General features: G+C 36.5%; 1 protein-coding gene across 1 annotated transcript in view; it reads right to left on the reverse strand.

Annotated features, from left to right (window-relative positions):
- Positions 1–20: 20 nt before the first annotated feature.
- Positions 21–14,367, reverse strand: part of Nbeal1 (neurobeachin like 1) — a 113,058-nt gene continuing 98,711 nt past the window's right edge. The window contains exons 39-43 of the mRNA XM_026786168.1: positions 11,552–11,668; positions 10,933–11,094; positions 9,777–9,925; positions 8,445–8,580; positions 21–7,001 (exon numbers count right to left, since the gene is read on the reverse strand). Of these exons, the coding sequence (XP_026641969.1) occupies positions 6,900–7,001; positions 8,445–8,580; positions 9,777–9,925; positions 10,933–11,094; positions 11,552–11,668 (666 nt within the window). The 3' untranslated portion in view covers positions 21–6,899. The remainder of the gene's footprint in view (positions 7,002–8,444; positions 8,581–9,776; positions 9,926–10,932; positions 11,095–11,551; positions 11,669–14,367) is intronic.

Here is a 14,367-nt window from a genome sequence, read left to right on the forward strand (position 1 = left end):
CACACACACACACACACACACACACACACACACACACACACACAGAGAGAGAGTGGGGGGAGGTTTCATTCTATAGTCAGGGTAGCTCACAAACTTGAAGCAATCCTCCTGCTGTAGCCTATGTCAGGATTAGAGGTGCACTACCATACTCAGGTAAGAAGTATAAAAACTTGTTTTTAAACAAGTCATTTTGGATGTTCAGCTAAGCCTTCTGAACTAGTTAGTGTATATTCATGTATTCAAAAGACTGTCATCCTGTTAAAGCAGAAATGCTTCTAATTAATCTGTCCCAGAAAAACCGTCAAATTAATCAAATATGTTTTTAAATTTTGTCTTAATTTAACAATGAATTTGATAGAGAATGGCTATCTAGAGATCTGATTACTTTTTGCTATTTTTTTTGTCTCCAACTGTACAAAAGCAATCTGATAGAGAAAGGTAAGTTTATCCTGTAAAAGAATTTAGCAGAAAGTCACATGGCTTCCTAGAAAGTTTTCTTATGTAAATTTGACTATAAGTAACAGCAACTACATATAAAATGCTTTTGGTAGTATCTATGAAGCACAGTCTTTGAGAAGTAAAAGGCAGAATAGGAAAAAGAAATGTTCAAAATGTAAAAGGTCTTCAGCAGTAAGAGTCGTTGTAAGGTGCTGGTGGTGGCTCATCCTTTTAGTTACAGTACTTGGGGGGCAGAGGCAGGTGGATCTCTTTGAGTTCAAGGCCAGGCTGGTCTACAAAGTGAGTTCTAGGACAGAGAAACCCTGTCTTGAAAAAAATATAGAGCTACTGTAATATACCATAATCTTGGAATGAGTGTAAAACTATATGAAAGTCATTAGGGATTACCTAACAAAACATTTAAACTTCCAAAATCTTTTTTCTTTAATTCCAATATAATACAAATTTATTTTCAATTAAATTTAACTACTGTTATCTCCCTGACAGAATTATTTCTGTTGAGCAAAATAATTATGTATATTCTTGAAAATCTCAGCACTTGAGAGGCAGAGGTAGATGGATCTCTGAGTTTGTGACCAACTTCGTTGACAAGGATACATCCAGGCCTGCCAAGACTACAACAGTCAGAATCTGTCCCCCAAACAAAAAACAAACACAAAAAAAAAGGAAGAGAAAAAAAGGGACATTAAAAGCATAATTCTCAATTTGACTACACTATAAGAAAGCATGTAATTTTAATATGTCAACAGAATATATTACTTAAATAATCTTAAATAAAGTAAAGACTTACAGAGAACACCTACCTCTGCTTCCCGAGTGCTGGGATTAAAGGTGTGCACCACCACTGCTCTGTAAGACTTCTTTTAAAAATAGTTCGTACTTTAATCAGTAAAACTTCTCAGTCTCATCTAAATCCTAACTGTCCTTAGTCTCATGTTAGATTGCTCATTTACAATAGCACTATAAAGCAGTGAAACACTTTGTAACTATTATAATTATGAATAAGTATAAATTACTAAAAAAACTCACTATAAAAGGAAATACACAGCAGCAACACTTCTTTAACAGTCACCTTTGTAACATTAATTAAATTATTTGCTTTCTTTTAAAATGAAGGCTTTCTACATTGTCCGGGCTGATCTTGAACTTCCCAGCTCAGGTGATCCTTCCATCTCATCCAAGTAATTGGAACCATGTGTATGTACCACTTTGCCTAATTTTTCAAATGATGAAATCTGGCTATTCTTATGTTAATTTATGCAAGATATGTATTTTCAAGGTTAACAAGAAAACTGTTTCATAGACAAAAGAATATCGAATCAGTGACTTTCAACTTGCTCTGTGCATTAGGGAAAGATATATGCCTCTGAATTTGTGTCTTTTTGACACTAAAAGAATTATCTTCATGTGTCCAAACCTTGCAATGTGTTTAAAAACCACTTCTGTGTTGTTTCAGTAAAGGTACTAGTCTAAAAAATGTGTCTAATGAATAACTATTGCCAAAAAAACTTAAGTTGATAATGTGGCTATGTTTATATAAGGTTTTTATAATAAATAAAACCACATAATTTTCATATAACCAAAAAGCAGAGATGTAAATCCTATATTTATGATGGTCACATGATTTTCAAGAGATAAAAATGTATCTACAATTTAGGCACAAATTCATTTATATACATTATATGTACATACATCTATTTATAATTTTTGAGAGCTGGGATTGATTGAACCTGTGAAAGTCCCACGTATTACTGAGGCCTAGCCTACTGATGAATCCTACAGGTAGGTCTGCTCTGCTCCCTCGAACTCGGAGCCACTCTGTGAGCTGACGTGCTGAGGTCAGTGGGAGAGCTCTTTGTGTGAGGCTCTACACTGCCTCAGTGTTGGAGTAAAGAACCCATGCCAAACCCAGGACTTCATATGAAATGTTCCATCACTAAGATACATCCCTAGCCTAAAGCTCTCAGATGTTTATGCTCTATTAGTTCTAACTTCTAAAACCTATGAAAATATTAAAGAATATTTCATACAGAGGCATACCTGCAAACATCACCAAGAGTATTTAGGAGGATTTACTCAATGCTTTCATAGTGGGAGAACTCTATTCATTATAACTTCAATGCTATAAGACATCTGATTCTTTCTTTTAGCACTGACTACTAATGCTTTTTATCTTGCCTAACATGCGTGAGGCCCTGAGTTCACTCCCGAATACTGGGAAAAAAAATTTTACACTTTTTGTCGAAATATTGGTGTGGAAAATATTGAGTTAGGAAATATTAATAGCAAGCAGACAATATTATTGGAGGTAAATGTAAATTGTGATTTTAAATATGAAAGTCTAAGAGCTCATGATAAAATTAACGAACTTTTCAATAATGAAAAGGAAATAGAGTGGTTCTGTCCATATGAAACAAAGACACGGCCTGGTGTTGGAATAATCAGTGGCACAGAAAATGCTGTATTTAAATTATGTAAGTAATAAGTAATATTAAAGCCTGATAGCATTGTATTGTTGCCTAATGTCATCAGAAAAGGCACTTTGAGGAAAATTTTCAGAACCATGTTTATATGGGATCATCTAAAACAAACAAAATGCTACATATATGACATGCACACAAATTAGGAAAAAGTACTAAGAAAGAGTATTTGCTGCCAGTGGGAAAAGAAGTTTCTGTTAGAGACAGAACACTTACATCAGGGTTTGGGTCTAGATAAAAAATGTACATATCACTCAAAAAGTGTAAAGATAGGGTTAAGAAAATAGGTTTAGCAATGTGAGAACACCTTCACACACACATCCCAGATATAGGTATTACACATTTAATACCTTGTTCATATCCAATACAGTAAAAGTCTCATGTTTTTATTGAAAAAGGAGGCAAAGATGACGCTACTTACTTTATAAACGTATTTTAAAAAGAATTGACAGCTCAAAATTCAATTAAAGCTTTCCTTAGAGATATCTTTAGTAAGAATAATGTTATATTTACAGGTAAATGCCATGCCTCTATCAACACTAAGCAAAAACTGGCACTCAGTTTCACTTTCTTAGGATATTTGAAAAGAAATACAATGAAGCTATGACTACGAGTCAATCCTCAAGTCTAAATTCTAATTTTGTGGGCACACTTACTCTTTAGTAGTATGTAGCACTCCAGTGTCAGCGCTGTGAAGAACAGTGCCGTGTGTATCACAAGGAAAAAGAGAAACTTCTCCTCACACACGAGGATGTACTGTGACTAAGGGAAATTAACAGAAACTTCTTTCACAGGCAACACTGGCTAGAAAGTTAATGCTAATCTTTATTTTTGCAGTTCCTTGACTTTCATGTTCTGATTTGTTCTTTTTCTTCAATTTTACAATAACAGAATACTGACTGGGGGGGAGTTATATATTACAGTGTTTTATTCTCTAAGTACATACAGCAAATTGTATAAATATGCACACACTGCCACCACCAACAACAGCAAAACAACTTCTGACCTCACTTTCCAAAAGAAAGAACATTATCTTAGCATAAATCTCTTATTACCTGAGATTTTAATATTCATCATTATTACTATCAAGAAACAAAAGTAGATGAAAAGTCCTGAAACGATGAACTGACACCAACAGCAGCCAAGATGAGATTTTATACTCATTAACTAAAATATCCAGCTATCAATCCATTCTAATAATTTCTTCCAATATACATTATGAAAGTTTCTATGGATAACAGCTACACTCCACTGTAAAAGTGCATCTTACTAGTGATATTATCTAGTGACTTTTAATTTCATGGCTCTACTGTTTACGTGACGAATATATTAACTCAGGTAACAGCTCCACTAGATTTGCTTATTTTAATTAATACAAAAGCTCATTCTTGGCTGGGTGGTGGCAGTCACACCTTTAATCAAGAGGAAGAATCAGGCAGATCTCTGAGTTCAAATACAGCCTGGTCTACACAGTGAGTTTCAGGGCGATACAGAGAAACCCTGTCTTGAAATACAAACAAACAATGACAACAAAACAAAAAGTTCATTATTCAAGAATAGAGCTAGCATTTTCTAAACCTCAAAATAATTAAAAGGAACAATTTTCCTTTAACATCTAACATTGATTGTACACGGGTCAGACCTATATAAAACTGAGCACAGCTTCTTGTTTATGAGCCATGAAAGAGCAGCATGTGTGGATAAACTGCCAAAAGAAACCCTTACCAAGTCTTGATTTGGACTCAGTTAGTACCTGTCTTTGTTTCTTCTGTCTCTTTCATACATGCTAGGGAGTAAACCCAGGATCTTGAACAATATAGGCAAGCATTCTACTACGGACTGATAACCAATCATTGCCTGGCAGTGGTGGCACACGCCTTTAATCCCAGTATTTGGGAGGCAACAGAGGCAGGTGGGTCTTTTTGAGTTTAAGGCCAATCTGATCTACAGAATGAGTTCCAGGACAGTCAAAACTAAACAGAGAAACCCTGTCTTGAAGAAAACGAAACAAAACAAAAAACCAAAAATAAAATATATAAATAAAAAATAAGCCCAACAATAAGAAAAAAATCACCGAATCATGTTGGTTCTGACATGAACTCCCTTATAATTTCTATGAATAGATGGTCCAGTATGTGGAAACTGGAGGAGCAGAAATGAAAAGAAGAAATGTTTCATGTACCATAATCATCTCTATTGACTCCTGACACTTCCAACAAATTCCTGAAGTCTTTCAAAAAGGAAATCATCACATTTACACAAATTCTACTTTTCTACCAGTTGATATCAGTGCCATTTGAAGCTATTTTTTCCCTAATCAGACAATTTTAACTTATTAAACAGTGATTTTACAGTGTTTTACTAATCCTGACCAACAACAAATCAAAATATTGTAAAATTTTCCTAAACATAGTCTTTTACACCTATATTTTTAAAAACTTATTTATGGGATTATAAAGAAAAGACCATAGGGTACTGTGGTCAATAGGAGAGGGAAAATGAAAAATCAAAATTTCTTCAGGATTCAACTGAAAAGACAATCAGGTATATGGAAATGTATGGTCAGCAGAATAAAAGAGAATATAATTTTGAAAGGCTACCATTGTAAAATCATCTGTTGTTGCCCATAAATCATTTTAAGAAAATCATGCAATAATTCTTTCCTGAAAATAGGCTCAATATATAAATTTCCGTACAACTTCAGAGATTCACCAATCTTCCCAAAGCCTGTGGAGTCTCAGATTGCCAATACTTGTAGTTGTAAAACTTCTCTACCCTAATAACTCAAAAGTCAATTTTACAAAAAAATAAATAACAATTACTTTGAATTCCAAATTAAATCAATCAACATTTTTACTTAAAAAATTAGATATAATGTAATATTTAACAAGCTGTAACAAAATAGCTATCATCCAAACAGTTGTATATAACATGCAATAAAAGATTTTACTTTATCTAAATGGCTACTCTGAATTATGCAGTGTTACTCCATCTTTTACGACCTCTTAGAACATCACTGACAACTCATGATCATCAGGATAGAAAGGATTAACCACAAAGAGAGTACAGTTTTTGCTTAATAAAGACAAATTCACAAAATTTTGAATTTCACACATGTAAATTGTGCTGCAAATGTTACTAAAGGACCAGTTGACCAGGGCCACAGTCAGCATTTTTGTTTGAATATACTGTTAATGAAGTACATTCGTCAAAATTATCTCTAGTTTTTCTTTTTCCTATTCAACTTTTGTTACTTAAGAATAATAATGCAATTTAGTAAATTTTTATTACTAATATATTAAAGGTAGGGAAATAAACCAATGTTTATTTCAGTATTTGTATTTAATCCAATTATACAGGCCTGCAATTTTTGAAAACTCAATTGTACAACAAATGCCTAAAAGGTTATGCTTTTAATGAAATGGTGAGTAAAAAGAAAAATGATTATCTGAAGAATACATGAAAAGCCACATCTGTCAACTCTCCATCATCTCTGCTACTTTATCAGAAATGTCTTAAATTTTGCTACTTAGATTAAGGGAATTCAATCTAAGTATATAATATTAGAAGTTTGTTTTTTAAAAATTGGATTTAATGATTTAGGAATGGATTACCAAATTGAATCAAATATATTTTCTCAATTCAACTTTAGTACTGGTTAACAAAACTAGACTCATTGCTGATGAAACTTTTAAAATTGATTTAATAGAACCTACAACTTTATTTATTTACTTAATTTTTGTGGCAAGGTCTTGCTATGTAGCCCAGGCTGACCTTGAACTTGATCCACCTGCCTCAGCCTCCACAACTCAACCTACATCTTCACAAATATCAAACCGCCGTAATCTTTAAACGTTTTAAAGATAAAATCCTTGAAGACTTCCCGCGAGTAGAGCGCAGCTAAAGGGACAAAGCAATAACTGCAGTTTGGTTTTCCATCACAGGAGGTGGGAATAACAATCATTTGAAATCTTGAGTATTATATTCAGTTTCTCCAGCTGAAATCTGGCTGAGTCGCTTGCTAGATCCCCACAATTTTCGAGAAAGCTGACCCGAACGCATCTGTTTAAGGTAATCCAGAGAAATGAATAGATGTTAAGAAAAATGAAGATACATAAAATCAATATATGTGACACTGAATTTGTAGAACAGGTTTTGTTAGCAAAATTGCTAACATTTTAAAAGATTCTTGATTAATAACTGCAGTACAAGAGACTGAACTCAAGGCCTCCTCTTGTTAGGCAAATACTCTAGAGCATGGAGCTATATCCCTTTTTTAGACAAAGTCTCACTAGTTGCTTGGTCTGACCCTGAACTCACCCAGTAGGCAGGCAGATCTTTGCTTATGATTCTTTTACCTTAGCCTCCCAACTAGCAAGGATTACAGGTGTGTACTCAGAGTTCTACGTAATCATCACACTAACAGGGGAAAGATGGAAGCAATTCAGGAAACTATCAAGAACCTCAATGTTAAATGGAAACATGTTTAAAATGTTTTTAACTCTCTTTTTACATATTTAGTTATTTTATGCAAATGAGCGTTTGGCCTACATGTGCCTGGTGCCTGTGAAGGTAAGAAGGGGTGTGAGTTTTCTTAGACCTGGAATGACAGACGGTCGTGAGGTTCTGCTGTGTGAGTGCTTGGAACTGAGCCCCAGCTGCAGAGTTACAAAAGTTCTGGCCTGCTGTGACGTCTTTCTAGCCTTTTTCTGTGGTTGTTTTGACAGCAGATCTTGGTATATAGCTCTAGTTTGCCTAGAATTTACTATGTACACCAGGCTGGTCCCTAAATTGTGGTATTCTCCTGCCTCTGTCTCCCAAGCACTGGGATTATAGGTATGTACTACCACTAACTTAATATCTTCTCTTGAAGAAACACCTGTAGATACAATATTACATTTCTCAGGAAAAGCTAAGAGTGTCACAAAAAATGCAATGACTAGTTTAATTCTATATAATAAGTTTTCTGGGGGAATCATTAAGTTACCTGGTGTGGAGTCATTACGTTTTCTGAGGAACAAATGTCAGATCCATGAAAGACTATTAGGCAAGTAAATTTTTTGTTACAGTAAACTCACTGTGAATAAGGATATGGATATAAGATATTTGTAGTTCCAAATTAAAAAACAATGCCTTTATATAATAAATAACTCATGCTTTGTAATTATGAAATCAAATTAGTTTTACTGTTGGAACCTATATTTTATTTTTATAGGAACTTATGCCTCCAATCTGTATAGTCCTCTTGAGTCTTGATTTGGAGTAAAATATTTTTCTCATTCACACAGTGATACAAAGACCAATCCATGAGCATGCTTTTAATTTTATCATAGGATAAACACTACCACTTAACAACTTTATACTTTGGCTCTTTCTGAAACATCAAATTTGTTTCAGTTTATTCATAATGGAGACTTCTGAATCAGCTAGAATGAAGGGCCGAAGAAACCCACAATAGTAAGGAACCCACAATAGTAAGGGAGAATCCACGATGCTGAATTTTACCTCGGCTGGCTTGCCAACACCTACTACAATCAATTTGCCATCTTCTAAGCCTACAAGAATGTGGCTGCATTCTTTGGTTACGGAAACACAGTAGATAGGTAATCGCATGGCTAACGGAGTGATGCTGAGATTCAAACTAAAAGAGATAAAAACAGATATAGTTACATGCACAGAGGATGGATGCACAGAAGGTTATACAGGAAGGCAACTTCGTCATCTACCTCTGCACTTCAACTTTACAGATGTATCACATCCCCAACTGTAGTTCATTTTCTCATAATTTCCCTAAGTTCATCTTCATTTCAAATCCTATTAATTCTTAAACAATACTCTTCTGATTATTCAGATCCTAGAAATTCTTAAACTCTTCTGCAAACACAACTTCTCTTTTTGTTGTTGTCTGAGGTAGGGTCTTGCTATGCAGGCTAGGATGACTTTGAACTCTCAGTCCTCCTGAACGTGCTACCTTAACTGGCAACTTCTAAAGAGTCTTAAACCCTTCAAGGTCAATTATTATAAACACCACAATACCAAGAATTTAAGTTCTTTCATTAAATGCTTTTATCTGTAAATAAAAGGTGAATAAAAAGTCCCAAAGAAAGTACATGTGTGTGATATTTGAGGTTAATAAAACAGGTCTTTTTTGCTTTGTCTAATATTCCATTACAATAAATGCCTTCGGTTATTTAAAGATTAGAAAGTGGAGAACCCAATGACTTAGGTATATTTATATATGCGTGTGCGTGTGCGTGTGTGTGTGTGTGTGTAATTAAAGCTAAAGGAGTCCATTGGTTTTTCTAATTTGCAAATCTTCTTGTTAGAAGACTCTTAAAATAAGGATGAGAGAGAGAGAAAAAAGCAAAGCTATCATTGGAAAAGGGACTGAGTCCCAGACGCTGCTATTGTAAGTATATCCCAGCATACTCAGAACACTCGATGCAGATGTGTGCAGGCTGGCACACATGTGAAGCTCGGAGGACAACCTCAGGTGTCTGCTCTCACCTCCTATCTTCTAGGAGACAAGGTCCCTGTGGTGATTTCAATGTAACTGACCCCCATAAGGGCATGGCACTATTAGGAGGTGTGGCACTGCTGAAGTGGGTATGACCTCATTGGAGGAGTGTGTGTCACTGTGGGGTGGGCTTTGAGGTTTCCTATGCTCGGGAACCACCCAGTGTCTCAGTTGACTTCCTGTTGCCTACAAGATGTAGGACTCTCAGCTACTTCTCCAGCACATCCGCCTGCAGCCACCATGCTCCCTACTGAACCTCTGAACTGTAAGTTGCTACCTCTTCTTCAGACAGTTTGAACATTTTAATTTAATTCACTTACCTGTGAAGCTCTCTTATAGACAGGAGCCCTTGTATGCTGCCAGTGATTACGTGCTCCCCAATTATGCACATGTCTGATATTTGCTCATTCAGGACTTGAGACCCCAGATGCTTTCCATTTACAGAAAACACATGTAACATGTTCTTATCCTATAAAGAAACAGGAAAGTTTAGGGAACTTGCATAAAAGTTGAGTTTTCATATTGTCAATTAAAATATAACAAATCAGATTTCTGGAATAAAAACATGACTGTATTCAAAGAAAAAGTATACAGAAAATTATCAGATTGACTTTAAATCATTATTGCCATGGAAACAACTATGAGTTAAATCAAAGAGTTAAAATATTCCAGTTCAAAAGTATTTCACATTCCTAAAAAATATGTTCCTTATATTTAAAGCTTTACTATTAGAAGGAAATAAATATATGGAGATCCAGTTTATTTCTACACTGTCCTACCTGCAAAAGAAATGTTGGCTATCACTGCTACTTGAAGTTCATGATATACCTAATACTACCACTGGCACTGGTGGCACACATCTTTAATCCCAGCACTCAGGAAGCAGAGGCAGGTGGATCTCTTAGTTTGAGGCTAGTCTGGTCTAGAGAGTGAGTTTCAGGACAGCCAGTGCGATACAAAGAAACTCTGTCTTTTTTTTTAATTGCTTTTTGTGTATGTGGGGTTAGGTAGTTAATCTAGGGTTCCAATGCTTGCAAGACAAACAGTCTACCAACCAAGTTACATCCTTAGCTAAAAGAAATTACGTTTGAGGGGGCTGGAGAGACGGCTCAGAGGTTAAGAGCACTGACTGCTCTTCCAGAGGTCCTGAGTTCAATTTCCAACAACCACATGGTGGCTCACAACCATCTATAATGAGATCTCGTACCCTCTTCTGGCATGTAGACAGACAGACATGAAGACAGAACACTGAATACAGAATAAGTAGATCTTAAAAAAAAAAGGAATTACATTCGAAACCTTGTATAATATTAGGCCAAAAGAAATATCTGAAGTAAAATATAAATATCAGGACAATAATGTGGTAGAAGTCTATCTAACAATGAGAAAGAACAACTGAACCATAGAAAAGCTGCCCTTGCAGTGAGGGGAGAAAACATTAGTGATGGTCTACACCTGCTGCACAGAAGCAAATACCTTGAGAGTGGGCTTCTCCTCCAAGCTGGAATAGATGACAATGTGTCCTTCCCAAGAGACAGCCAAACTGGGAATGGTCAGGAACAGGGAACTCTCACAAGGTGGCCGTAAAGTCCTCATGTATTGACCTTTCTGAATGGTATGTATAATCACAGTACCATCCTACACACAGAAGATTCCAGAGAATGAAAAACACAAAACAACAAAAGGAGAAGGCAAAGTAGCTGAATAAAGAGATGTGGGAAAGACACTGAGAAAATAATGTGGGAAAGACACTGAGGAAATAGTTACCCCATAGATGAGCTATATGCTTTAGGTAAAACCCTAATCTTAGGAAATAATTACCTCATTGATGAGTTATATGCTTTAGGTAAAACCCTAATCTTAGAATTTTAAGTAGCATATCATCTTATAGAGTGTCATCTTCCTGAACTAGTAAAGCCAATAAGATCCCCAAATACAACATAGCCTCTTTTAAGTTTATTCTCTCTGTATTACTCTACGTTAACAATGCTCAAAATAAATATTAAAAATATTCTATTTCCATAAAACTTTTCAAATATAAACATTGTTACACAATTTATAGAAAAAGTATTATTTCTTAAAGGTGAAATCTTACCCTTGACCCTGATACTGCCATGTCAAGTTCAGTGCTGATGCCCACACTCAATATCTCATCAGTGTGTCCATAAAGAATCTGAAAAGGTTTAGATGCTAAGCCCACAGCAGTGCCTCCCTAAAATTAAAAAAGAAAAGCAAACGTGAAATGGTGTCTTGTTGTTTTTTCTCTCCACTCACAAGCCTCTTGTTTTTGTGTTTTGTAGCAAAGTTTATACTATATTCAAACATTCTCTTAACAAAGTAGTAAGACAGGTAGTTAGAACCACTGAGTCACTCACAGTAATACTCAGTCCAAACCTTACACAGAAAGTATTAATGATGACTTCTTATATTAGTTTTCCCAAGTTATTTACTCTTTTAACCTACAAATGAATTCTTCCTTAATTTAAACTAACATTATATAAATGAATACTTACTAGAGCAGTAGTTCTCAATCTGCGGGTTGCAACTCCTCGGGGGGGGGGGGTCACATATCAGATATTTACATTCCAATTCACAACTGTAGCAAAGTTAGTTATGAAGTAGCAATAATTTTAGAGTTGGTGATCACAACAAGAGGAACTGTATTAAAGGGTTTTAGAATTAGGTAGGTTGAGAACCACTGTCCTGGAGCCTGTACTTTAGGGACATCAATTATATTTATTCTGATTGCCTTTAATTCATATGTATGTGTCTGTGTGAATGTATGCCTCTTGTGTGAATGCCTGTAGAGGTTAGAGATGGCATTAGATCCCCCAGAGCTAGAGTCACAGGCAGTTGTGAGCAGTCTGAAATGCGTGCTGGGAATCAAAATTGGGTCCTCTGGAAAAGCAGCAGCATTAATTTCAGAGCCATATCTTTAGCTCCTGTCTTTAATTTCTATAGCAATCATTCTTTTTCTTAACTGTCTATACACAGTACCCTGCTCTGTTGTTCTTGGCCTTACTCCCTTGAGACATGGAAAGCAACAAATCTGGAGCTGTTTTTCGCATAACCTGGCTGGCAATAAGTACCAACAATCCTCTTCCTAGAAATCCAATTGTGCACCATCACCAATGATGCTTTAAACACTTATTAGGACTTCATGCATGCTATGCGGATGTTCTACCACTCAGACATGTTCCCAGTGTTTTAAAAAATAATTTTTGAAACCCGAGTGTCGTGACTTTAAACTATCACTTTGTAGCCAGGCAAGCCTTAACTTTGTGATGCATCTGCCTCAGCTTCCACACAGGCTGAAACTGTTCAAGAAAATTTCTCTATAATGCCTTTGTCATTAAACCTGCCTTATTTACATTTACTTTATATTCGAAGAAATATCAGTTGTGTGTCATATTGTTTTATTCTTATTTATTCTAGATAAGTCTGTCTAGACCCTCTGTTTTTATATTACACATAAATATACCTGTAAACTCTACTCTTTGGGATACATGTAATTTATCCTATATATTTCACTTAATATTTACAAAACACATCATTCTTGTACCAAGTAATTAAAGTAACAGAAAACTTAACAATTCAAGTGAAAGAAGAAACACTTATTAAATTCATCCAATAAAGGTTGCATATCCAAATACTACACATCATAATGACAAAACAAAAATTGATCTTTTACTTAAGAATACAGAAAAAAGTGAGGCCTTATTTTTAAAAAAGAGAAAAAAATTATAGTATTAGCAAGTAAAATACACAGCAAAATGTGGTAGCAATGAAAATGAATAATGTTAATTTGCTATATTTGAGTCAAAGCAGTTCAAATCTAAGAAATTTCTTGATTTACTCATTTAGAAAAAAAAAGGAAACTCTAAAAGGAATTATAGAGGACACTGTTGTTAATACTCAGAAAATGAGATCAGATAACGGGCACTGTACAAATGTTAAACATTCTCATTTTAGCAACTGCACTATGGTGGTAAGATTGACTTTTTATCATGATGGACCTGGGGAGACCCGGCGTGCAGGCCCCAGGCGGCTAAGACCCGGCCGCAGAGACCCCGCACGCAGGCCCCAGCGGCGGATGCAGGATAGTCCAAGCATGAAACAGTGAAGCCCACAGTGAGAGCAGATCGCCCCACTACTACTAAATCAAGTAGGTTTTTTGGGGCCTGGCCTGCAGAGTGGCAGACCTTTTATTGGCGAGGTCCACGGGCGAATGGGGAGCCTGGTCCTGTCCCTGAAGACCATCCTGAGTGGGGAGAGTGTTTTGGGCCCACGGTGGGGCACAGGAAATGGAGCAGGGGTATTCCCCGACCCCCTCGACCCCTGGTTAGTCTGCTAGGGCAGGTACCCTCTGCTGGGGCTGCTCCTCCTCTGCGGTGACCTCTCTCTCCCTGACCCATCCCAGCTTGAGCCCAGGGGCCTCCTTCCGTGGGGCTGCGGGATCACCCAGTTTAGCCTGTTTGGGCGCTGGGTCGGGAGCTCAGGGCAGAGGGCAGTGGGAGTTTCTCTGTTTTGGTGGCTGGCCTGCAGAGTAATAGCCCTTTTGTTGGCGAGGTCCCTGGTGAACGAGGAGCCGGGTCCTGTTCCTGAAGACCCTTCTGAGTGGTGAGAGGGATCTTGGACCCCCGGCAGGAGCCAGGAAACAAAGCTAGGGCACTTTGTAAGAGGAGCTCCCGGCCAGCAGGGAAACCTGATGCGGTGTTAAAAGACCCATTAGATAGCATCGATAGGAGGAGATGGGCAGGCTCCAAGGCAAAAATTCACCCAATAATCTGAAAAACAACATGAAAACACCAGAACCCAATGATCTTACAACAGAAGGACTTGAACACCCTAACACAGAAGAAGTGGAAAAATTTAACTTTATGAAAGCAATAGAGTCCCTTAAACAACATG

Source organism: Microtus ochrogaster, linkage group LG4, assembly GCF_000317375.1.
Source record: "Microtus ochrogaster isolate Prairie Vole_2 linkage group LG4, MicOch1.0, whole genome shotgun sequence".
Classification (NCBI taxonomy): Eukaryota; Metazoa; Chordata; class Mammalia; order Rodentia; family Cricetidae; genus Microtus; species Microtus ochrogaster.